The sequence below is a fragment of the Capricornis sumatraensis genome, chromosome 1, assembly GCF_032405125.1.
Source record: "Capricornis sumatraensis isolate serow.1 chromosome 1, serow.2, whole genome shotgun sequence".
Taxonomy (NCBI): domain Eukaryota; kingdom Metazoa; phylum Chordata; class Mammalia; order Artiodactyla; family Bovidae; genus Capricornis; species Capricornis sumatraensis.
Genome location: NC_091069.1, coordinates 90,644,083 through 90,668,897, shown reverse-complemented (window position 1 = coordinate 90,668,897; position 24,815 = coordinate 90,644,083). Strand labels below are relative to the sequence as shown.

The 24,815-nt window shown below is 42.5% G+C and overlaps 1 protein-coding gene across 6 annotated transcripts in view; it reads left to right on the top strand.

Annotated features, from left to right (window-relative positions):
- The window catches only part of LTBP1 (latent transforming growth factor beta binding protein 1), a 456,525-nt gene that overhangs the window by 147,039 nt on the left and 284,671 nt on the right, over positions 1-24,815 (top strand). For all 6 annotated transcript variants that reach the window (XM_068988396.1, XM_068988377.1, XM_068988386.1 and 3 more), the window contains exon 4: positions 8,493-8,662. In XM_068988396.1, coding sequence (XP_068844497.1) covers positions 8,493-8,662 — 170 coding nt within the window. The remainder of the gene's footprint in view (positions 1-8,492; positions 8,663-24,815) is intronic.

The following is a 24,815-nucleotide window of genomic DNA, read 5'->3' as shown; positions in this document are numbered from 1 at the left end:
TGATTTATCACTTCATTTTTTAAAAAGTCTCCCAAGTGTTATGATTATTAAACATCCTCAGAGGAGACCTTGCTCACTCTGCTTCTTGGAGTCTCTTCGTTACAGCTCTTTGTTATTATGTCTCCTCTCCTCTAGGAACTTGGGATTAGAGGGTTGGAGAATTCCTTGAATGTTCTCATGTAGCAGTCAGGTCCCGAAGACTCTCCTAACCAGGGCTGTTCCAGGACATGGAACAGGCCAGCATGCGGCACGTGCGGTCAGACGAACGGCTGCAATGGAGAGTGTGAGGGCTGTGAGGGGAAGGGTAGCCTGGAGAGGTGGCGCTCCAGCACTGAGGCTTTATTCATCATTATCCCAGGTGATTCGTGTCTGGCCCTAGATGTGTCTGACCTTCTTGGCCTAACCAAAGCCATACAGTCGATGGGACTCACCTCCCTCAGAAAGCACTTTAGTGACTGTCCAGCTGTTACATGTCTTCATGGCACACCCTCATCCCAATGCCAGGCAGTTTATTAAATGGTTTTCTCCAGCCACACTCTATACTGTTCCTTTGAGGTGTTCTAATAAAAACGACTCTTTTGTTGGCCACCCCAGTGATGTTCTAGCATTCCTAACACCCAAGCCACCCCAGCAACTTGAGTATAGGGCCACCTTCCTGTCTTAATGGGGCTTTCAAAAGGCACAGGAGGAGGCTGTATATTTTTTATACATTTCTTTACTGTCAAATCTAATGTCATAGGAGAAGGCAATGGCACCCCATTCCAGTACTCTTGCCTGGAAAATCCCATGGATGGAGGAGCCTGGTAGGCTGCAGTCCATGGGGTTGCTAAGAATTGGACACGACTGAGCGACTTCACTTTGACTTTTCACTTTCATGCATTGGAGAAGGAAATGGCAACCCACCCCAGTGTTCTTGCCTGGAGAATCCCAGGGATGGGGGAGCCTGGTGGGCTGCCATCTATGGGTCGCACAGAGTCGGACACGACTAAGGCGACTTAGCAGCAGAGGCAGCTAATGTCATTAGACCGTTATGTGCCTGACGGCATCATTTCTGTGGACAGCTTCATCGCTGCCCCCAGAGGCTCTTTTTTCAGGTGTCCATTATACCTGTTTTGTCACAATAGCTCATGGTTACAGGAGTGTTTCCCAGCTTCAGAACTGTTAATATTTCTAGCCAGATAATTCTTTCATTGTGAAGGACTGTCCTGTGTACATGGTTGGATATTTAGTAGTATCCCAGGCTTCTACCCATAAGATGTAAGCAGCTTACCTCCCAGTCCTGATAATTACAGATGCCTCCTCTTGGTTGAGAGGCAGAATCACCCCCAGTTAAGAACCACCAATAAAAAGAAAATTGGTTCCACTTGGTTGCATTTACTGTGTTTATTCATGACCCCCAAAGTTCCCTTAATTTCCCTGTCTTTTCTACCCCACCTCCAATATCTACCTTCTTTCACTGTGTTTTTTCAATCTCTTTGTCTTTTTCATCTCATCTGAAATCTAAGGCTTTTCCCCAGTCTCTTCCCTGCATAGATATTTTCAGTGTAGTCTTCACTCTCCTCCTGTTCTCACCACTGTGTTTGCTTGTTTCATTTTCCTTTCGCCCTGTTTGTTCTGGCATGCTCCGGCCCTCACTTACTGTTACTGGAAGTCTGTGCTGTCTGTGCAGTCTTTTAGTCTCATCAGCAGCCTTTTACCTCCTCTTTCTTTTTTTGGTTTGGATGGATAATTTCCTATGAATGGGGCTGCTGACAACAAACACTTGTCTCCTCTTAGCAATGTGTGTGTGTGTGAGAGAGAGAAGCTGCCTTGCGACCTCTTCCTAAAGGTTTATTTGTCTTTGTCCATCTCTATGTGCATATTGTCCTTGAACATTGCCAGAAAGAGCCTTTCTCCATCAAATCATAGCTCACATTTCTCATTTACTTTGTTGCTTTCTGTTCTTTGAAGAGCATTCACCCATGCTTTTGAGCAGCTTGGAACACACCCAGGGCACACATGATAGCATGAATTTTGTGACGAGAAGCAGGCGCTGAAAGACTGGAGATGACTTCTCTGTGGCAGCAGTTTCCTCTCCCAATTTTTTTTTTTTTCTCTTTCATCCTGATGATAAACCTGAGTGCCTTAACCATAGGGGAAAGAGTTCACTTCTGTCAGAACCCGCCTTCTGGGAGAAACATTTTATGGCCTGTTGGAGGCTCCCTTCTGTGAGGTCCACAGCTCTTAAGTGGAAAGGGGCTTGGGCTTTGCCAGATCCTCCCACCCGCTCCACAGGTCAAATAATGGATTTAGTGGAAATATGGAAAAATTTAGTCCATTCTTAGGCCAAAAATTGCCACTATGAAGGCAGAAGTGTAAACAGTGTGTGACTAATCCTTTCTTTTAAGGAAAGAAGTTTTATGTAATTGTTTCCCTTCTGTTCACAAAGATACAGAGGTTTCCACAGATTCAGGTCTTCAGATGCCCGGCTGTACCCCTAACTTCTGGCCTACTTTTTCTCCTTTTTCGAGGGTCACTAGTACAGCACCTACCAAGTAGGACCCAATGCAGTCTCACTCCTGTCACTACTGTTGATAAAATAACACTGCCGCGGGGGCTGGCGACCTGCAACCCAACCCCGGGGCCTTTTACTAATTGATTATTTCCCTGCTTTTTTTGCAGCAGTTTTCAGGTGGTTCTCTTTACTTTCCACCTAGAAACTTTCTTTCGCTTGTCATTCCTGCATCTGTGTTACTCTTGTTTTTATCTCCTCCTGATTTTTTTCTTCCCATTTTCTCTTTATGTCCCTACCACTAAGTGTGACTATCCTCCAAGAGGGTAGTTCCATAGTTTTTCTTTCTGCCTTTGAATAAATTGGCCCCTCTTAGAACATCACTGTTCCTAAACCCAGAGGCTTTTTGTATCTTCTCCCCAGAGAGCCACTCCACATTTCTATCTCCCAAACAAACATAATTCTCTTCCTTGCACATGGGCCTTTTTCCTGATCACATTGACTCTGCAGACCGCTTTGCCTTTGCGTTTCATCTTGGACTTGAGCCAGAAATACCTGTCCAGTCAACCAGGCTGGAAACCTTCGTCTTCACTTGGCTCCATTTCCTTTTGTTTCTCTTCCCCACCTTAATTTAATCCTCAAGTCCTATTACTCCTTCTGGAAGTGACCTCTGGCCAGTTGGAGATTTATTCCCTTTCGATGTTGTCTAAAAATTTCTTGCCATAGGAGATGAAGAGTCAGCTTTCTCATTTCACCTCTTGCCCCCTACCCTTCCTCTCAAAAGAGTTGTTTACTTTTCAGAGTTTCACTGTCTCTTGCAGCCTCTGCTTCCTCTTCTGTCATCCTTATCGCTTAAGGTTGTGAATGTTCTCTCATGACCCTACATTCGGTAAGATGAGGGCAGCGACTCTCCTAATCTTCCCTTCCCTTCTCCTCTTCCGCTTCCAGAATCTGCCAACCTCCTCCAGCTAAACATGTGCATTAATATCACCTACGTTGGATACATGAGTTGTTTTTTGCAATATTGTCTGTGGGTGTTCCACTCAAGGCAAAGCAGAGTATAGGGTGCTTAGGTTGCTCCCTCTGTATGTGTCCATTGCCAACACCTCTGTGCTTTTTGAAGGAGTGTGTTCCTGGCATCAAGTGGGTATGGATTCTGTTTCCATTCCACCAATTGCATATATATAGGACTAGGTTTCTCCAACGTCTCAGTCATGTTTTCCATTCTCATAACTCCCCCTCTCCCTCCTAGGATTATTCTCCTAAAGTTCCCTGTCCTCCTGGTTGCCTGGCAACCTTCCTTTTATGGGGAAACATGGGAAACTAGTCTTGAAGCTAGGGGATCTCCAAACACCAAAATGAGAAGGCCTTACTCTGGGGGAGTAAATTTTGTGGTTTATACCACACAGTTCCACTCTTTCAGAGAAGACTCATCTTTTTCACTGATGGGGGTAGAAGCCCGACTTTGGCCGTTTCTTTGCTTGAGCTGAGGAGAACGGCTGCTTTCATATGTAGCCTTTTTAGTGAAGACACCAGTGTTCAGCCTACTTCTCCTTGTCACCCTGTGCTTTACTTGGTTTGAGTATCCAGAACCTGCCCATGGTCTCCCAGGAAGGTGGCTTCCTCTGAGCCTGTACTCATGGTGTGATTTTTAGACCAGCATCTTTAAGCTGCCTTGTGACCTGTTAGAAGTCAGGAAGTCTTGACATCAATGTAGTGGTTCAAGACGGGCATTTAAAAGAATTAGAGGATATTTGTGTCATTTGCATCATAAGGATAGATACTGTTTTATAATACTTCAGTCGCTCAGTCGTGTCTGATTTAGCTGTATTAAAAAACATATGTATGAATGTGCACTGGATGTCCATGTAAAATGTTCTTCTTACTGTCAGTTGAGATAAAAAGAAGTTAAAATACTTAGGCATGGCTTCCTTCCTGCTATAACAGTCAACGTTTCTCAGTCTGCCTTGATCTCTTACAGGTTTGTGGAAATGTTTCCTGTGTGTTGAATGAATGATGTGAAACATTTTAAATATCTTTGGTCAGCACCTGTGCCACACATTAGAGAGGATGCTGGAGCCGAGACCCCAAGCTCTCTAGCTGTGTCAAATGTGAATTTCTTACTTGTGAGACTAAGTTGATATCTTGGGAAAGCCAGTGTCTTGAGGAAGGAGGAACACTGAGGGCTTGGGACAGTAGGTGTTTCTTAGAACAGTATTTCAATGTTTCAGTGATGAATGTGGCTGTCCTACTGATTAATAGCCAAATGTCAACTCTGGATTTCTTGTTTTATTCCTTATCTATAACTTTTAGGGCTTTTTTTGCAGGAAGGGAAAATATATGGGTGCCCCAAATACATTTTGAACCAGAGGTCCTTTAGTTTTCATTTAACCTAATTTCTTTAAACATTTTTGCCTTTCCCTTGAATTTTGTATAATGCTATGAGAAATCTGATTTTCATTAGTGATTGTTGAGGTTTTTTTTTTTTTTTTCCCAATGTAAAGGGATGAGGGAAGGGAGGAGAAAACTCCCAACTGAAAGGAGATTTTTTTCTTCCCAAAGCAATGGTCATACTTTGCCAACAAAGGTCCATCTAGTCAAAGCTATGTTTTTTCCAGTAGTCAAGTATGGATGTGAGAGTTGAACTATAAAGAAAGCTGAGAGCCAAAGAATTGATGCTTTTGAACTGTGGTGTTGGAGAAGACTCTTGAGAGTCCCTCGGACTGCAAGGAGATCAAACCAGGCCGTCCCAAAGGAAATCAATCCTGAGTATTCATTGGAAGGACTGATGCTGAACCTTCAGCTTCAATACTTTGGCCATCTGATGTGAAGAACTGACTCATTTGAAAACACACTGATGCTAGGAAAGATCAAAGGTGGGAAGAGAAGGGGACAACAGAGGATGAGATGGTTGGATGACATCACCAACTAGATAGACATGAGTTTGAGCAAGCTCTGTGAGTTGGTGATGGACAGGGAAGCCTGGCATGCTGCAGTCCATGGGGTAGCAAAAAGTTGGACATGACTGAGCAACTGAACTGAATGTGTCTGTGTGTGTATATATATATTTGGAAGGCTAAGAGATGGTCCAAAGAGGCAATAACTATGAAGGGTGAAATTAGAGGAAAAGATAGATGCCAGCTATGAAGGAGAAAATGAGGACAAGAGAGTAAAATGGTGATTTCACTTACTATCTGTTAGTGGAATGACTGAGTGGACAGTGGCCTTGACTTGCCCCCTTGTGATGTCATTTCTTGTGGCTTGGGTTCTTCATGAGGCTATGAGATGAAATGGCCTGTCTGTTCATATGTCTGTGTGTCTTTGTGAGCACAAGTATTTATTTACGTCCTCACATTGGAGGAAAGTGAAGGAGATGGAAGGTGAGGAAGCACAGCTCTATATAGTTTCATATTTGCAATGTGTTTGCCACTCATAGGATTGCTATAATGTAGTAAGATCTAATACTGTTACCAGAATATTATCCATTTCCTTTGATTAGTGGTGGCTGAGATTTGTGTTTCAAGTTCTAGACCTGGTGTAGCTGTCTTATTTATTCATTACCTTTCTGTTATGTTAGGGAAAAGCAGCCTCTACACACATGTGCTTTCAGCTCATTTATTGCTGCTTCTCACTTCCATGATTCAGAGGGGAGAGAAAGGGAGGACCTCACCTTAGAAGGCAGAGCCCATGGTCTCCTTGGCAGTGGTCAGAGCAGAAGTTAGTTATTCCAGCTCTAAGGTCCCTTGGAATGCTGGGCTGTCCTCCTCTGAATGGGAGTCAGGCCTAGACATCTCTCAGCAGGTCCCAGCAGCATAGTGATGAGGTTGACAGCATGGCTGGGGAGCGAGTTGCCTCTGAGATGCGAAAGAGGACTTTTCCTTTTGACAAGACCAACGGAGTTGCCTTGTGGTTCTTATCAGTCACTACCAGATGTGTCCAGCTGTTCCACTTTCTACTTCATCCCAGTCAAACATACTTAAAGTTCAAATCAACACTTACATCATCAAAACAAAAGTGTTTACAATGTTAAGCCTTAGGCTTTTAGTAACTTAAGTCATTTGTCTGGTGACAAAGGGAATGTCCTTCCATGACATTAAGTCTGGGAAAATCTAGGCACAAGATATATTTTCCTAGGCTTTCCTGGGACTATAGGGTTGAAAGTAAGACTTAGATCACTGACTGGCTAAGAGGGAAGCACCCTTAATCCCAGCCTCTTTTGTTCCTTTGTCTCATGGATGCCTTGTCTCACAGAATAGCTCACCCATCCAAACTGCAGTGAATCCAGAGGGCTGGATTTATTCAAGACTCTGCTACTGCTTTTGATGAGACACTGTGTGGGTGCTTTTGGTGGCTTGATGATTTATCATGCATACTCACTGGTTGTGTCATTTCTTTGCCTTGTTCATATAATCTCTCATTAGGGCCAGTCTTTGGGCTTTTCCTGGCACTTTACTAGTTTGAGTATAACCCAGTCAACCATTTTCCCAACTTAAGGTAGTTTGGAAATATTCAGTTCAGATGGCTTTAACGTGTCACAATTGATAAAATTCAAGACCACACTAGAGAGAAGATTTCTTTCCAAAGTCTTAGTTTGCTGTTAAAATGCTCTGTCCCAACAATTTTAATAGCAAGTTTGCGTTTTCTGGAATTAATTGGTATATCTTTATATTTTCCATTGTTTGTCTTAGTGAATGATTTCAGTCCCTCACGGAATGATTAAATCTGGATGAAGGCTTAAAGTACACAGTACATGAAGCAGTAGAGAACTGTCATAGAAGACAAAAAGGTTCACCCGGGGCGGGGGGGTGGTGGTGAAAATACAGTAATTGTGTTCAGGAGTCCTCAGAGGGCTTTGTTTTTTTTTTATTGGAGTATAATTGCTTTACAGTGTTGTTAGTTTCTGCTTTGCTCATGCTTAGTCACTCAGTTGTGTCTGACTCTTCGTGACCCATGGATTGTGGCCCACCAGGCTCCTCTGTCCATGAGATTTTCCAGGCAAGAATACTGGAGTGGGTTGCCATTTCCTTCTCTAGGGGATCTTCCTAACTCAGGGATTGAACCTGTGTCTGCTGCACTGACAGATGGATTCTTCCCCACTGAGCCACCTGGGAAGCCAGTTTATGCTGTTCAATGAAGTAAATCAGTTATGTGTGTGTGTATGTATGTGTGTGTATATATATATATATATATATATATATATATATATATCCCCTTGGGGTGGGGTGTGGGAGGGAGATTCTCAGATCTTGACTCATCATTGATGAAATTATAAGATTTTCATATATTGTTATTGGAGAAGAAAATGACAACCCCCTCCAATATTCTTGCCTGGGAAATCCCAGGGACAGCCCTAACAGGCTATAGTCCATGGGGTCACTAAAGAGTCAGACACATCTTAGGGACTAAATGGTAGCATAAGTTGTTATTCTTACTGTTCTTAAGGACTAGTAATTATGGTGTATATTATATATTATAGTAAATATTATGTTTATATTATATGTTTAATATATTATATAATATACTTAACATAAATTATATTAATTTACTATGTTATATTAAATATTATATTTATAAATATATACTCACTTATTTGGCTTCACTAGGTCTTAGTTGAGGCATGTGGGATCTTTAGTTGAAGCACACGGAATCTAGTTTCCTGACTATTGATCTAACCCAGGCGCCTGCATTGGGAATTCGGAGTCTTAGCCACTGGACCACCAAGGAAGTCCTGGTAGCTGTACTTTTTAAATACTTTGATAAGCTCCATCAGTGATGGCCTGCAAGTCCTTATCCTTCTTGACTAGACAGACGGACAGGATCCCCTTTCTGGTAGAGGTCAGTGATTAGTTTATGTGCCATGACTACAGTTTTGAAGAAGAAATTTAGCCTGGCATGGCATTTTTATGCCCCTTTCCAAGTTTAACTGGTTTCTTATTCCTTTGTTCTTAGTTGACTTTTAAAAGTCTCATTATTAATTTCCTTATCCTTTGTTTCTTTGCAGGATGACACCCCTTTCTTCACAGAACGTGATGATACATCATGGCCAGACCCAGGAATACATGCTCAAGCCCACGTACTTCACAGCCCAGAAGGTGATTTCCAGAGAGCAGTCCACTGAAGGTTCGCTCCCTTTAAGATTCGGGCAGGATCACGTGGCAGCACCTTTTCAGTGTGAGTATGTCCTGTGAGTCATCTCTCTAAGTTACAGTGTCACGGTTTGGGAACACTTTGCTCTGTGTACATGGCTTTAATATGTTACAGAAGATAAAATTCGAGAATTGTTTTTGAAAAACCCATGCTGGTTCCTAAAACAATCAGACAGCAAGATAGTTGCTTTCTTCAGAGGAAAGGCAGAAAAATCTGGAGTGACCCACCTGTAAATCGTTTCTGCAAGGTGGTTCCATTTCCATAAGATACTTGCTCTAATTTTCTGTACACTTGTATGGCTGACATGTTTACATTGATACTAATTTTCTGTACACTTGTATGGCTGACATGTTTACATTGATAGAATATTTTCCTTGGTGAGTTAGCCAGGATTTGTTCCTTGTGAGATGTCTGCAGTGTCCTGAGTTACTCTGAGGTTCACCTACAGTGGGTGTGTTTATGTTAGGAGGGCCACGTTTTTATTATATCAGTTAGACGGTGTGGCAGGTTTTATCGAGTCTGTAAAGAGCTGGTGTATCAGTGGCCAGCGTGGTTAATATCTCACTGTGGGGGAAGTTCAGGGACGAGCCCTGGCACAAAGGGTGGAGAATGGATGATTTGTGGTTTAGGTATTACAGAGTGTCTGCTGGCAGCATCTGGAGAAAATGTTCAGTGAGGCGGCAGACTGTTCAAAGGGGCGAGTTGGATGCTCGCGCCTTCCAGCAGCTTCCTGCTCTGTCTCACACTGACGGATGGCCTGAGCCATAAGCAATGAAAGAGAATGCCAGTGGTGAGGTTGAAAGGGATGGTCTTTCACCACCTAGGGTAGTGTGGAGAGCTGAGAGAATTCTTGCTACTGTTTGGCACTTCAGAAGACTGTGTTTCTACTTGACTCCCAAGGCCTACCCCCACCTCCCAGAATTGGTCAGTTAACAAAAAGAGTAGCTACTGTAAGGTGTGTACATTACACTTTTCATCTTTTGAGAAAATTGTGCTCTTGAGTTGAGGCTGGACCCCAGAGCAGTGGTTTGAGGTGATTTATTGGGATGATGAGGGAAGAATGGAGAAATTGTATAGTTCATCTCCTTGCCCTTTAGGGAAGATAACTTCCAAGTTACACTTGCAAAATAATAGATGCATCCATCTTATTTTTAAAGATTCTTTGATATCAGTGCTTGATAGCTTGTTCTGTAGAGGTCTTCCTTGAGTATATAATACTTTTCTAATCTCAATCTAAAAAATCAAAAAGAGATACAACTTAATTTCTTGGAGCTTTAGGTAGATTGTATTTTGTAGAGGCTCTCCAAATTAGAATGTAATGGGAAGAGGTTTTGAAAACTTACTATCAAACTGATTAAAGAATTCTGAATTTCACGAAGGTGTCAAGAAAATATGCTTTGAGAATCTCTGATATTAAGACTGGAGACCAGACTGTGGTTTGGGTTGGTTATGGATTATTACTGAAATGAAAATTCACACTGTGTGTGTGTGCGTGTGTTTGTGTATATTTTAAACTTTCAAACCTTTGTTGAACTATGTTTTGGGAGATGAAATTACGTTTTAGGAGAATGTTGGAGATGAAATTACATTTTAGGAGAATGTGAACTATCCATAAATGTCCCACTGATCATGTTTTTAAATGTAGTTTCTCCATAGTGGGGAGCTACTTAAGTAATTTAGACTGATCATGATCACTCTTGAGTTCTCTCTCAAACCCATCAAAAGTTGGTGTTTAAAAAGAGGCCAAGGAGCTAAATCAAACAGACAGGTATATAGGAGGGACCATGTGAGAGATGTGGCTATTTCCAGTGGAGACCAGAGCTCTGCTGAGAGCTGGAGGGCTAATCAAAGTTTTAAAACCAGATAACTTGGCAGGACTATTAAGGACACTAAAATACCAAAATGGAGTGAGAACAACAGTAGGAAGATTAAAACTAGAATCCAGGGGGTAAAAGTTGTGTCAGGAGAAGGACCTAAAGGTATTGTTGCCCTATATCCAGCTGTTCAGTAGGTATATGGTTTGCCCCCCAGGCAAAAGGCAGAAATGTTTAATCACTGCCGAGAGAAATATCAATAACCTCAAATATGCAGATAACACCATCCTTATGGCAGAAAGTGAAGAGGAACTAAAAAGCCTCTTGATGAAAGTGAAAGTGGAGAGTGAAAAAGTTGGCTTAAAGCTCAACATTCAGAAAATGAAGATCATGGCATCCGGTCCCATCACTTCATGGGAAATAGATGGGGAAACAGTGGAAACAGTGTCAGACTTTATTTTTTTGGGCTCCAAAATCACTGCAGATGGTGACTGCAGCCATGAAATTAAAAGATGCTTACTCCTTGGAAGAAAAGTTATGAGCAACCTAGATAGCATATTCAAAAGCAGAGACATTACTTTGCCGACTAAGGTCCGCCTAGTCAAGGCTATGGTTTTTCCTGTGGTCATGTATGGATGTGAGAGTTGGACTGTGAAGAAGGCTGAGCGCTGAAGAAGTGATGCTTTTGAACTGTGGTGTTGGAGAAGACTCTTGAGAGTCCCTTGGACTGCAAGGAGATCCAACCAGTCCATTCTGAAGAAGATCAGCCCTGGGATATCTTTGGAGGGAATGATGCTAAAGCTGAAACTCCAGTACTTTGGCCACCTCATGCGAAGAGTTGACTCGTTGGAAAAGACTCTGATGCTGGGAGGGATTGAGGGCAGGAGAAGGGGACGACAGAGGATGAGATGGCTGTATGGCATCACGGACTCGATGGACGTGAGTCTGAGTGAACTCTGGGAGTTGATGATGGACAGGAAGGCCTGGCGTGCTGTGATTCATGGGGTCGCAAAGGGTCAGACACGACTGAGCGACTGAAGTGAACTGAACTTAATCTTTATAAAAGGGATCAAATGCAAACAGATTAGCTTATTATACTGAAGAATTTGAAGGTCCATCAGAGAGTAGATAATTCTATAGGAAAACAGAAGGTGATACAATCTGGTGGGCATGCTGTATCTTGGGATGAAAATGAGGGGTTAGTGTGTTATAACAGTCCACTGCTAGTGCTTTTGAGAAGCAGAGAGGACTAGAGGAAACACTAAGAACAAGAACAAATGTTGTTTCCCCCTTTAAATGGGATATATATATATATATATTTAAAAGGTAGCCTACAGTAACTGGTTACCACTTGGTATAATATTGATAGTTTATATACAGATGTTCATAGCGGCATTATTCATAATAGCCAAAGAGTGTGAACATCACCAAAATGTTCCTCAGCTGATAGTGGACAAACAAAGGTACTACATCCTGCAATTGGTTGTTCAGCCATTAAAAGGAATGTGGCCCAAGCCACAGCAGTTGGTCAGTAAGGATGTGAACCTGGAGCTCTGAGCACTGAGTAACTTAATCAGCTTATCATACGAGGAGGCAGCAACGCTGCAAGAGCAAGTGAGTAAAGGTTTGCTGTTGCCATTTGATGAGGGAGAAGGGAGTTGGTCAGAATGGCAGGGAAATGTTGAGGAGGTATGTGATCAGTTTAGTGAAGCAAGATGTGTTCCAAGTGTTAAGTGTGGCACTCACCAGGTGGAATAGCCTAGGCTGGGGAACACAGACTGTCAAGTTGCTAGGAGGAATCAATACTTTACTGGAATCTTTTAAAGTTTTGGTGATATAACTCACCATCCCTCTCCAGTGTCTGCATGTTGCTTTTCCTGTTTTGATCAAATTCATTTACCAGTTTTTCTGGGTCACTTCCTAGTAACTTTCCTTCCTGGGTTGAATGTTCTCTGGTTACTGGATATCTCTCGTGATAAATTAAAAATAGTGCCTCTCTTTATTCACTGGTCTTAATAGAGCTTAATTTGCATGAGTGTCATGTAGAGCAGAAGTCTGCAGGCTTTTTCTTAAAGGACCTGATAATATTTTAGGCATTGGGAGCTAATATGCAAATTGAGGTTGTTGTATATAAGTTCCTGGGCTTCCTTGGTGGTTCAGTGGTAAAGAATCCACCTGCCAAAGTAGGAGATGTGGGTTCCATCCCTGGATTGGGAAGATCCCCTAAGGAAGGAAATGGCAACCCACCCCAGTAGTCTTGCCTGGGAAATCCCATGGACAGAGGAACCTGGCGGGCTACATTCCATGGAGTCACAAAAAAGTCAGACACAACCTAGAGCGACTAAACAATAATATAGGTACTTATGTAGCTGTTTAAAATGTAGACATTTAAAATGTAAAAATTCTTAGCTGGTAGGTTTTTTTTTTTTTTTTTTTTTTAAAGTCAGGTAGCTGGCTGGATTTGGCCCATGGACTGTAGTTTGCCAACTACCATGGGGAGTGACCTTTTATGGGTAGAGTTTCTTTTGGGCTGATGGAAGTGTTCTAGAATTAAATGATTATGATGGTTGCACAAACTGTGAATATGGTAAACCCATGTTATGTTAAAAATAACATGAAAATTCTTAGTTATTTGCAAGTAAGTAATTATAAAAGCTTCAAGAAATGGAGGCCACTGGTTCTCTGAAAAGTGCTAAGAATGGTGTTGGGTAGAGGAGGTCTGCTTTTCCCCATACTTTCTTTGGTAATTTGTAGGACAGATTTGACTGTGTAAACCAAATTCTGTCGTGGTTGGTTTAGTAGAATTCATATTTTTAGTCTAGAGGGAGGAAAGTTGAAATGACATGATGATAACATTTAAAGATGATTTTATAAAAGCAGTTCAGTTTATCTCAATATCTACTGAAGTGCAAACCCAAATATCTCACACTTAGAGAGATTAGTTTGATATAAAGCACTAGAAAAAGACCTTGAGGGTAAGGGTATTAAGTGTTCACCCCAGACTATGTGCTTTTGTGCTTAAAACACACACACACACACACACACACACACACACACACACACGCACGCCATGGGATGCTTAATAATATTGAAACCAGAAAATAATATTTATATTATGGTCAATGGTGGAAGGACATTTTTTTATCTCAGGGTTAATAATGGAGAGCTTCCTAGGGTAGAATGTGGAGTTACTTATAAAAGAGTGCTTTAGGATGAGCAGAAACATCCCTTTAGCTGGAATAATTCCCTAGATTGTTAATTTGTGAATTATACAAAGAGTCCTTGAACTGGGAAATTGGGGACTCTCTGATTTAAATATTTACCTGCTCAACCTTTTTCCCTTCTTACCTCAGTTTAATATTTGGAAATTTTTAGAAATGTAGACTTTTCTAATCAGGTTTCTCATTGTTTATTCCAATTGTTTTCCTATCAAGATGCTCTTAGCTTTTAAAAAGTTTACTTATATTTTAAAGTTGTCTATTGAAATTAGACCTGGTTGTTCTTTGGAAGGACTGATGCTAAAGCTGAAACTCCAATACTTTGGCCACCTCATGTGAAGAGCTGACCCATTGGAAAAGACTCTGATGCTGGGAGGGATTGAGGGCAGGAGGAGAAGGGGACGACAGAGGATGAGATGGCTGGATGGCATCACCGACTCGATGGACGTGAGTCTGAATGAACTCCGGGAGTTGATGATGGACAGGAAGGCCTGGCGTGCTGCCATTCATGGGGTCGCAAAGAGTCAGACACGACTGAGTGACTGAGCTGAACTGAACTGATTGAAATTTTACTTCAGATTCAACGAAGTCAAAATCTTAAATTTCTGGAAAGGCAAGCACCATCTTTTTATATACTGCCTAAAGTTTTTAAAATTGATACAAATCAGACTCTTAAAAGAGCTATCAATACCAGGTTATCTCCTAATGTGTTGAGGGACACGAGCAAGTGCTTACTGGGATTGCAAATGTGATACTGTTCAATTATAAAAAGTTCAGGGAAGCCCACTTTTAATTTTTACTTAAATCGTTAAACATAACCTTTCTGCTTAGGTAAGCAGTGTTAATGAGCAGGAAGTATGCATCAGCCCCATTAGGCTGCCTTTGACAGAAGAAAACCTTATCCTGCCTGCGCTGGGATCCCCAGGAAACACCTTAGCTCTGGATCCTGTGGTCTGTGCTGACCCCTCCTAGTCTTTGCAACAAACCAGTCAGCCCAGCTTCTGTCCCCGTCAGTCATGGACTGACTGGAATTCCTGGCTACCTGTTTTGAAGATAGGGCAGCCCCCCTCAGCAGGTCTGAGAGGGAGGCAGAGTCCAGTGGGCCACTTTGCTGCCCAGGTCCCTGCAGCCCAGTTCTTGCCAGACTGCCATCCGTGTTCCCATACTGTGAACAGCACAGTCCCTTTGGGCACATGGGCTTCCTCTTTTAGCAAAACTATGGTTGAATGTGCTACATTAGCTGTCAGGCTATGTTCGCACTACCACCAAGAAGCATAAGACTTGAAAGTATCTCAGGATTTGGTGACAAGTGTTGTATCTCCCCCGGAGAAAAAATTCCTGTGTCTGCAGTGAAGATTTTCTGTGGTTGCAGACTGATAGAGCAAAGATGTTACCATTAAAATTGCGTCTTCCCGGTTGTCCTGAGAGAAGAGAGTAGTTCTGCAGAAGGTTAGAGGAGAACATCCAAGAATTTTGCTTTAGCAAAACAAATCTGAAGTTTAAAGGATAGGCAGGCAGTATTTGGCCTGGACGGTTGTGCCTGTGCCAGCCATTTCAAGACGGTGGCAGGAATATTCATTAAAGGTTCTAGATGCCCAGTGCCAGTTGCAGAATCTTCACGGGGCAGTCAGTGGTGAAGTTCAGAGCACCCACTGTAGATGGGAATTGGCTTTAAAGAAGACCCAGTTCATCCTCCATGCATTGGGCCTTTGCAAAAAAAGGGGAGAAGCTGTGGAGTGGCAGCTAGATGAAGGCAAATGTAGACATAATAAGTACAGATGAGAAGCATTGGAAGCAGATTCTTAAGGGCAGGATGAACTTGCAGTGTGGGAGACCTCTGGAGGAGGAACAGTTTGAAAATGTGAGTGAAGAAGAGTCCGGTCCTGAGAACCACCCTCACCTCATCTGGGTGTTGAAGTTTAGGATACAAACAATAGGAAGATCATCCTATCTGATGGATGGGATGATCTCCCTGGTGAAGGGAGAAAAGGGAAGGAGAAATCAAGTGTGCTGGCAGTCCCAGGTCTCTGAGATGCCCTCTCTGATAGATCCTGATTGGATGGGAGCCCCACCAGGGCAAAGCTTTGCAGATGGACAAAGTGGGCACTTTGGAGAGAGGAGAATTCTGTAGACGTACTTTCCTCAGTGCTCGAAAGTCCTGGTCTCCTGGAAACCAGCTTTAGCTTGTCATGTGCCACTTAGTGTGTCTCGAGGGGATAGCCCCATACCAGGCCAGCCAGGGCTAAGTGACAGTGGAAGTTGTTTCAGCCGGAAATGACCTTACATGATGCCGACTAGCTTACATGAAGCAAAACTAACAAGCAATTTAGCACTTAAAAGGGATATTAAGATACCTACTGCCTTGAAGAGGAAGGAATGATGGTGAAACTCTGTGCTTTTTCCCTTGTAAAATCAACAAGTTCCTGAAGCTACTTGGTCACCCACATAGTCTGTGTGGAAATCGAGAACCTTGAGCCAGTTTCCCAGCCATGTGGCAGTGTGGATCTTAGCACCGAGATGGCCAGAAGAAAAGCACCCAGTCTTCAATAATCCTGGCAGTACATCCTTGTTGACCTAAAAGCCTAGACAGCAAAGCATAAGCACACTGGGTGCAAAAAGTGCTTGAGGAAGCAGGCAGGTGCATGTGAGTGAGCACCAGGGTTTGCTGAGGTGATGTCCTTAGGAATTCAGATTCCATTAAAGGGCGGAGTATGACCTGTTGTAGAAGCAGTTTCTTGTGTGGTCTTGCTGTGTCTCAGTTGAGGGGCGAGGGTACATGGTTTGTTTCATCCAGGAGTTGTTTGGTCACATCTCAGTCCGGGAAGGTATGTGAGCATGAACTTCTTGCCGCCTGATTACTCACGCACAGTTTAAGAGAGCGGGCGGTGGTAGACACAGATTGATTATAAACACTGCCAAGAGGCTTATCCAGCAATATGAAAACAGTGGAGGAAAACCTAGAGTGAGAGGATTATGTAACCTAAATTCCCCAGTGGGTAGCCTTCCGTGCCAGAGAAAGAGGCTCTTTAATCCCAAAGGGCCCAAGATTTCATAACAAATAAACCAATCCAAGGATATTTCTGGGTGTTGAGACTGAGTTCAAGATATTGAGAAACACTGTGTGGCTCCAGAATATTCTGTGACCAAACTGTGATATTTCTAAGGAAAAATAAGACACAGGAATTTACGGTTTGCCTGAGGCAAACTACAAAGCAGCGTTTTGGGAGGAGAAAAGTTGCATTTGAAAAAAGCTGGTGCCTACTCAGACTTAGGATTTATTTACCAGAAACCCAGGGCTTGCCTTGATTTTTCTTCTAAATGGGAAAATAATCTGCTATGAAATTAATCATCATTAGAGCTGAATGATACTTTTGATGCAAGAATACTGTTCATGAGATGTTATATTAATAAAAGGAATTAAAGTAGAATGCTTTGTCTTCTTGTGGATCAGTCTCGTTATAGAAAGGTCCCCTTAGCATTGGAATGATGGCCTTGTGGTGAATCTGTACCCATTTTGTGGAGGTAAAGAACTCAGGGCCTTTTTGCGTGTGCTTTTATATGACATTTGTTAAAGAAGTTTTTGTGTTGTAATTTTCTGTGATTTTAGTTGCGCATTAACTTTCAGTCTTGACTTAATATTAGCCTCTTGTGAAATTGAAATGTACCTAAGCTAAAAGCCAGCTGCCCTCATTCTCCCTTGCTCCTCTCATGCAAAGGTAGTAGAACTTAATACATGGCTGAAGTAGGAGGAAAACCCTTTTCTCTAAGAGGTAACTGCAACATGGTTGCATGAGTAATTCTTCTGGCAGGCAAGCTTTCAATGATGAAATGTGTATGTGTGTGTGTGTGTATGTGGGTGTGTATACACAAACAGACAAATATGTTTGATCAAATATATAAATGTATATTATTTAAACAGTTACTTTTTGGAGTTTCTTACATTATCTATATAGCAAGTATCCATTAAAAAAATGTTTCTTGTAGTCCTAACTGTGCTTCACATGTTTCTCCCAGGGTCCTTGGTGGCTCATTCAGTAAAGAATCTGCCTGCAATGCAGGAGACCCAGCTTCAATCCCTGGGTCAGGATGATCCCCTGGAGAAGGGAATGGCTGCCAGCTTTAGTATTCTTACCTGGAGAATCCCATGGACAGAGGAGCCTGGCGGGCAACAGTCCATGGGTCACAAACAGTTGGACACAACTGCGTGACTGTCACTTTTCAAGTGTCCATTAAAGAAAAAATTCTTGTAGCCCTATCTGTGTTTCACAAGTTTCTCTCAAGGTACCAGCTTAACTAAATGAAAACATCTTAAGTAGGCAGTGGTTGGTCTTGGGAAAAACATCATAGTTACTTAAAAAAAAAATCCCTGTATCCTAGAAACAGATTGGAAAGCTTTGCTGAAAGCAAGCAAGCAAGCTATCATCCACAGGTCTGGTGAGAGGGTGTTGGTCATGGTTCTGGTCCATGGCCGCTGGGCTTCTTGTGTGGGATTGAGCCATGTCCCTTAATGACGTCCAGAACCACATGCAGTAGACAGCTGCCGCTGCTTGTTTTAACGATCACCATTTAACAGCTACAGGTGCATCTCATGATTGCAGCCGCCGGCCTCAGAGCCAGCAAAAACCAGAGTGCTTCCTCCCACGTGTTCAGCTGACATTCCACAGCAGGCTGCTGAAGGGGCCTCTGCTTTGGTTTTCAGCATTACAGAGTAGTCTTCCCCTAAACAAAATCTTTTAATTTTATCTTCTCCCTTTGTGATTCAGTTAGGTAGTTATTTTCTTGCCCTGAGACTTTTTTTCCCTTTGTTTTTGTTTGACTGTAAATATTTAATGAAAATGGAGAACTGTTTAAGTGTGCTTTGGTTTGTTTTTATAGTGTGAGAAGGAAGTGCATATATTTCTGTTAATGCTCTCCTGACCTTTTAAACTTTTTTTCCATGACATTTTATTCATCCTAGAATGAATAAAAATATACGTCTTATTTATTTCTTATATTCTTGAGTCCTCCCTCTTGCTGTAGCTTCCCAGTGGGTCTAGTGGGCCTTCCCACCCCTTGACTTTAGTCTTGGCCTTGTGACTTGCTTTGACTGATGGCATGTGGGTAAAATGGTAAGGAGCCAGAAGAAAGACATATATCTGGTTTTCTGATGCACTATCTCCTTTAATGTCTACCTCTTAACTTAGGTGACTTTATCAGCAGGACAGAAGACTAAATTTTTGGAATAATCTGGATAAGTCAGTTAGTCCAGTGGAGTAGACAATACTGTTTTAATCATATAGGATATATATAGATGAACAAAAGTTATTTTGGGTGACTTCATTTTCTTGCCAGAGTGGATTAGAAAAGTGAAAGGTGTTTAAGTCACGAAAAGTGATCTGAGCTGATGAGCTGCCTTAGAAGGTATCTTGGCAGAAGAGCTTCCCCCGGCAGGGATGATATTGATGAAATGAATCAGAATCTCTCTTAAGGTATATGTGAGTTACAGCTAAGCAGTACACAATTGTAACAAAAGTGTAACACCACATAGAAGCAGAAGCAGCCAGAGAGAAACTTTCTATTACATTAATGTTGGGTAGAAGAAGTTCATCAGCCTTTTCTGAAAGGAGGCAACATATAACGGGGTGCTAAAAGTGCTGTGGATTCTCACCATCTGTACAGTTACTGAAATATGCCTAGTCTCCATGAGCGCTGGCTGTTCCTGGATCTTCTAGGGGCTTATCCCCCTTACTGCTGCACACAGCTTTACTGTACCATTCTATCACTTGACATAATGCGTACCTCCCGCAGTGTTGTGTACTTCCCTGGTGGCTCAGATGGTAAAGAATCCGCCTGCAATGCAGGAGACCTAGGTTCAGTCCCTGGGTCAGGAAGATCTCTTGGAGAAGGGAATGGCAACCCACTCCAGCCTGGTGTGCTACAGTCCACGGGGTTGCAAAGAGTTGGACAAGACTGAATGGCTAACACACACGCACACATTGCATTGTGGGCAGAGACTGTAGCTAACACATGTCCTGTCTATACTCTTCCCTCTAACACTGCATGTCTTCACAGTTCAGAGCATCAGATGTTGCTTTTTACAGAGGAAACACCAGCCGATTTATATTTCTTCACTCTATTTTTTAGCTCTTTTTCCTGTCCACCCCCTTACTTCTAAGAAAACTTGGGGTGGGCTGGCAATGGACAGAGAAGTGGATGGGTCAGTTCCATTATTTCCTCAAGACTATTGAAACATGTAAAGAATTGTTTTGCCTGGCCTGGTTTCAGTAAGACCTGCTGTTTTACCACGTTTATGTCTGAGCAGCCATTAGGATTTTTGTTTTCAGAATTCTTGCTCACATGGAATGGAGAATGTCCAGTTTAGAGTTCGTTAGTGAGTGTGGATAGGAACACTTTCAGTAAGACTTCTGAAACACCATTATACCTTTCATTCATTCATCACTGTTTTTGGTATGGGTTTTCAGGCAACCACGGTGCTTGGTGGGGAGTGTGTATAAATTCACATCAGATGCACTCTGCCATGTCTTGAACCTGGAAATACGGCAAAAGTAGATACTTTTTTAAGAAGGAGTTTTAAAAATACTCTTAGTGGAGAAAGTGATTCATAATGTTTCTTGTCAGGGATCCCACTTTCCAAACCACACCTTAATATACCTCAGGAACATAAAAAATATATTTAAAAAACCTGCTCTTGGCGTTGTAAGTTATATTTATGTCTCCGAAGGTCAGCTAATTAGGAAATTTGGACGTAGGCTCATTTGTCTTCCCAAAAGACAGGATGTGGATTACATCCTTGTCTTTCTCCTTACCTATTTAGCGGTTACTATTTGCCATCCACTGTACTAAGTGCTTCATACGCATTCATTCAGTGTGTTACATTGTATCAGTAGTAGTCATACATTATTTGACTATTTAAGCCATCACCTTACACGTTACACATGTATTTGGTAGAAACCAAAAATACAGTAAGTTGGAAACTGTCAGAACAAGTAGTGTTTATTGAAAAGATTGCCACTTTAGCTTTTTGTGTGAGTCACTTCTGTTCTTGTTGTTCAGTCGCCCAGTCACGCCTGACTCTTTGCGACCCCATGGACTGCAGCACCCCAGGCCTCCCTGTCCATCACCGTTTCCCAGAGTTTGCCCAAGTTCATGTCCATTGCATTGTGATGCCATCCAGCCGTCTCATCTTCTGACACCCTCTTCTCCTTCTGCCCTCAGTGTTTCCCAGAATCAGGGACTTTTCCAATGAGTCAGCTATTCAAATCAGATGACCAGAATACTGGAGGTTTAGCTTCAGCATCAGTCCTTCCAATGAGTATTCAGTATTTCCTTTTCAGATTGACTGGTTTGATCTGCTTGCCATCCGAGGGACTCTCAGGGGCCTTCTCCAGCACCACAGTTTGAAGGCATCAATTCTTTGGTGCTCTGCCTTCTTTATGGTTCAGCTCTCAAAACCGTATGTGACCACTGGGAAGACCACAGCCTTGACTATACGGACTTTTGTTGGCACAGTGATGTCTGTGCTTTCAACACACTGTCTGGGTTTTCATACTTTCCTACCAAGAAGCAATCATCGTCTGATTTCATGACTTCAGTCACCATCCGTAGTGATTTTAGAGCCAAAGAAGAAAAAATCTGTCATTGCTTCCACCTTTTCCCCTTCTGTTTGCTATGAACGAATGGGCTGGATGCTATGATCTCAGTTTTTTAATTTTTTAATGTTTAGTTTTAAACTGGCTTTTCCACTCTCCTACTTCACCCACTTCAACAGGTTCTTTTAGTTTCTCTTTGCTTTCTGCCATTAGAGTGGTATCATCTGCATATCTGAAGTAGTTGATGTTTCTCGCATCTATCTTAATTCCAGCTTGTAACTGATCCAGCCCAGCATGTCTCATGATGTGCTCTGCATATGTTAAATAAACAGGGTGACCGCAGACAGCCCTGTCATACTCCTTTCTCAATCCTGAACCAATCCTCCATCCTGAACCAGTTGTTCTATACAGGGTTCTAACTGTTGCTTCTTGGCCTGCATACAGGATTCTCGGGAGACAAGTAAAATGGTCTGGTATTCCCATCTCTTTAAGAACTTTCCATAGTTTGTTATGATCCACACAGTCAAAAGCTTTAGCATAGTCAGTGAAACAGAGGTAGATGTTTTTTTCTGGAATCCCTTTGCTTTCTCTATGATCCCAGCAAATTTTGGCAGTTTGATCTTTGGTTCCTCTGTCTTTTCTAAACCCAACTTGGACGTCTGGAAGTTCTTGGTTCACATAATGCTGAAGCCTAGCATGGAAGACTTTAAGCATGGCCTTACTAGCATAGGAGATGAGGTCAATTGTCTGATGGTTTGAACATTCTTTAATACTGCCCTTCTTGGGAATTGGGATGCGGATTGACCTTTTCCAGTCCTGTGGGGCCTGGGGTCTTCCAGATTTGTTGACATATTGAGTGCAAGACTTTGATGGCATCGTTTTTCAGAGTTTTCAGTAGCTCTACTGGAATTCCATCACATCTACTAGCTTTATTGACAACAGTGCTTCCTAAGCCCCACTTAACTTCACATTCCAGAATGTCTGACTCTGGGTGACTCACCACATGATTGTGGTTATCTAGTTCATTAAGAGGAGAAGGCAATGGCACCCCACTCCAGTACTCTTGCCTGGAAAATCCCATGGGTGGAGGAGCCTGGTAGGCTGCAGTCCATGGGGTCGCTAAGAGTCAGACACGACTGAGTGACTTCACTTTCACTTTTCACTTTCATGCATTGGAGAAGGAAATGGCAATCCACTCCAGTGTTCTTGCCTGGAGAATCCCAGGGACGGGGCAGCCTGGTGGGTTGCTGTCTCTGGGGTCACACAGAGTCGGACACGACTGAAGTGACTTAGCAGCAGCAGTTCATTAAGATCTATTTTGTATAATTCTTCCATGTATTCTTTCCATCTCTTCTTGATGTCTTCTGCTGCTTCTCAGGTCTCTACGATTTCTGTCCTTTATTGTACCCATCTTTGGGTGAAATGTTCCCTTGATGTTTCCAATTTTCCTGAAGAGATCTCTAGTCTTTCCCTCTCTGTTTTCTTCCTCTGTTTTTATGTACGGTTCATTGAAGAAGGCCTTCTTGTCTCTCCTTGCTATTCTTTGGAACTCTGCATTTAGTTTGGTGTACCTTTCCCTTTCTCCCTTGCTTTTGGCCTCTCTTCTTTCCTCAGCTATTTGTAAAGCCTCCTCAGATAACTACTTTGCCTTCCTGCTTTTCGTTTTCTCTGGGATGGTTTTGTTCGCTGCCTCCTGTACAGTTTTACAGACCTCCATCCATAGTTCTTCAGGCATACTGTTTTCTAGATCTAACCCCTTGAATCTATTTGTCACCCCACTGCATATTCATAGGGGATTTGATTTAAGTCATACCTGGCTGGCATGTATGTATGTGAGAGTTGAACTATAAAAAAAGCTGAGTGCCAAAAAACTGATGCTTTTGAACTGTGGTGCTGGAGAAGACTCTTGAGAGTCCCTTAGACTGCAAGGAGATCAAACCAGTCCATCCTAAAGGAGATCAGTCCTGGGTGTTCATTGGAAGGACTGATGCTGAAGCTAAGACTCCAATACTCTGGCCACCTCATGTGAAGAACTGACTCATTTGAAAAGACCCTGATGCTGGGAAAGATTGAGGGCAGGAGGAGAAGGGGACAACAGAGGATGAGATGGTTGGATGGCATCACTGACTCAATGGACATGGGTTTGGGTGGACTCTGGGAGTTGGTGATGGACAGCGAAGCCTGGCGTGCTGCGGTTCACGGGGTTGCAAAAAGTTGGACACGACTGAGCCATGAAATTAAAAGACGCTTACACTGAGATGTTATGGGGAGGGAGGTGGGAGGGGGGTTCATGTTTGGGAACACATGTAAGAATTAAAGATTTTAAAATTAAAAAAATAAATAAATAAAAATAAATAAATAAAAAAGAAAAAAAAGAAAAGTTATGACCAACCTAGATAGCATATTCAAAAGCAGAGACATTACTTAGCTGACTAAGGTCCATCTAATCAAGGCTATGGTTTTTCCTGTGGTCATGTATGGATGTGAGGGTTGGACTGTGAAGAAGGCTGAGCGCCGAAGAAGTGATGCTTTTGAACTGTGGTGTTGGAGAAGACTCTTGAGGGTCCCTTGGACTGCAAGGAGATTCAACCAATCCATTCTGAAAGAGATCAGCCCTGAGATTTCTTTGGAAGGACTGATGCTAAAGCTGAAACTCCAGTACTTTGGCCACCTCATGCGAAGAGTTGGAAATGACTCATTGGAAAAGACTCTGATGCTGGGAGGGATTGGGGGCAGGAGGAGAAGGGGACGACAGAGGATAAGATGTCTGGATGGCATCACTGACTCGATGGATGTGAGTCTGAGTGAACTCTGGGAGATGGTGATGGACAGGGAGGCCTGGCGTGCTTCGATTCATGGGGTCGCAAAGAGTCAGACATGACTGAGCGACTGAACTGGACTGAACTGAACTGAACTGGCTGGCCTAGTGGTTTTCCCTGCTTTCTTTAGTTTAAGCCTGAGTATTGCTATGAGAAGCTGATGATCTGAGCCACTGTTACCTGCAGGTCTTGTTTTTGCTGACTGTATACAGTTTCTCCATCTTCGACTACAAAGAATATAATCAGTTTGATTTTGGTATTGACCATTTGGTGATGTCCATGTATAAAGTCATCTCTTGTGTTGTTGAAAAAGGGTGTTGGCTATGAGCAGTGTATTCTCTTGGCAGAACTCAGTTAGCCTACATTACTTTTAGGTGAATCCAAAGTCAAAATTTGACTATATTAAAAAATTTTCAACTTCATTATATGTAGGACTTTAATGATGATGACACTTTTAAGAAATTACCTGGGGACTTGGCTGGTGGGCACCATCCAATGCACAGGGTGGGGGTTGGATCCTTGTTCAGGGACCTATGATCCCATATGCTTCTTGGTCAAAAAACCAAAAACCACAACATAAACCAGAAACAATATTGTAACAAATTTAGTAAAGACTTTACAAAAATTATTTAAATATAGAGCTCCTGTCTATTTTTTAAAATTAATTTTTGGCTGTGCCATGTCTTTGTTGCTGAGCATGGCTTTTCTCTGGTTGTGGTGAGTGGAGCCTGCACTCT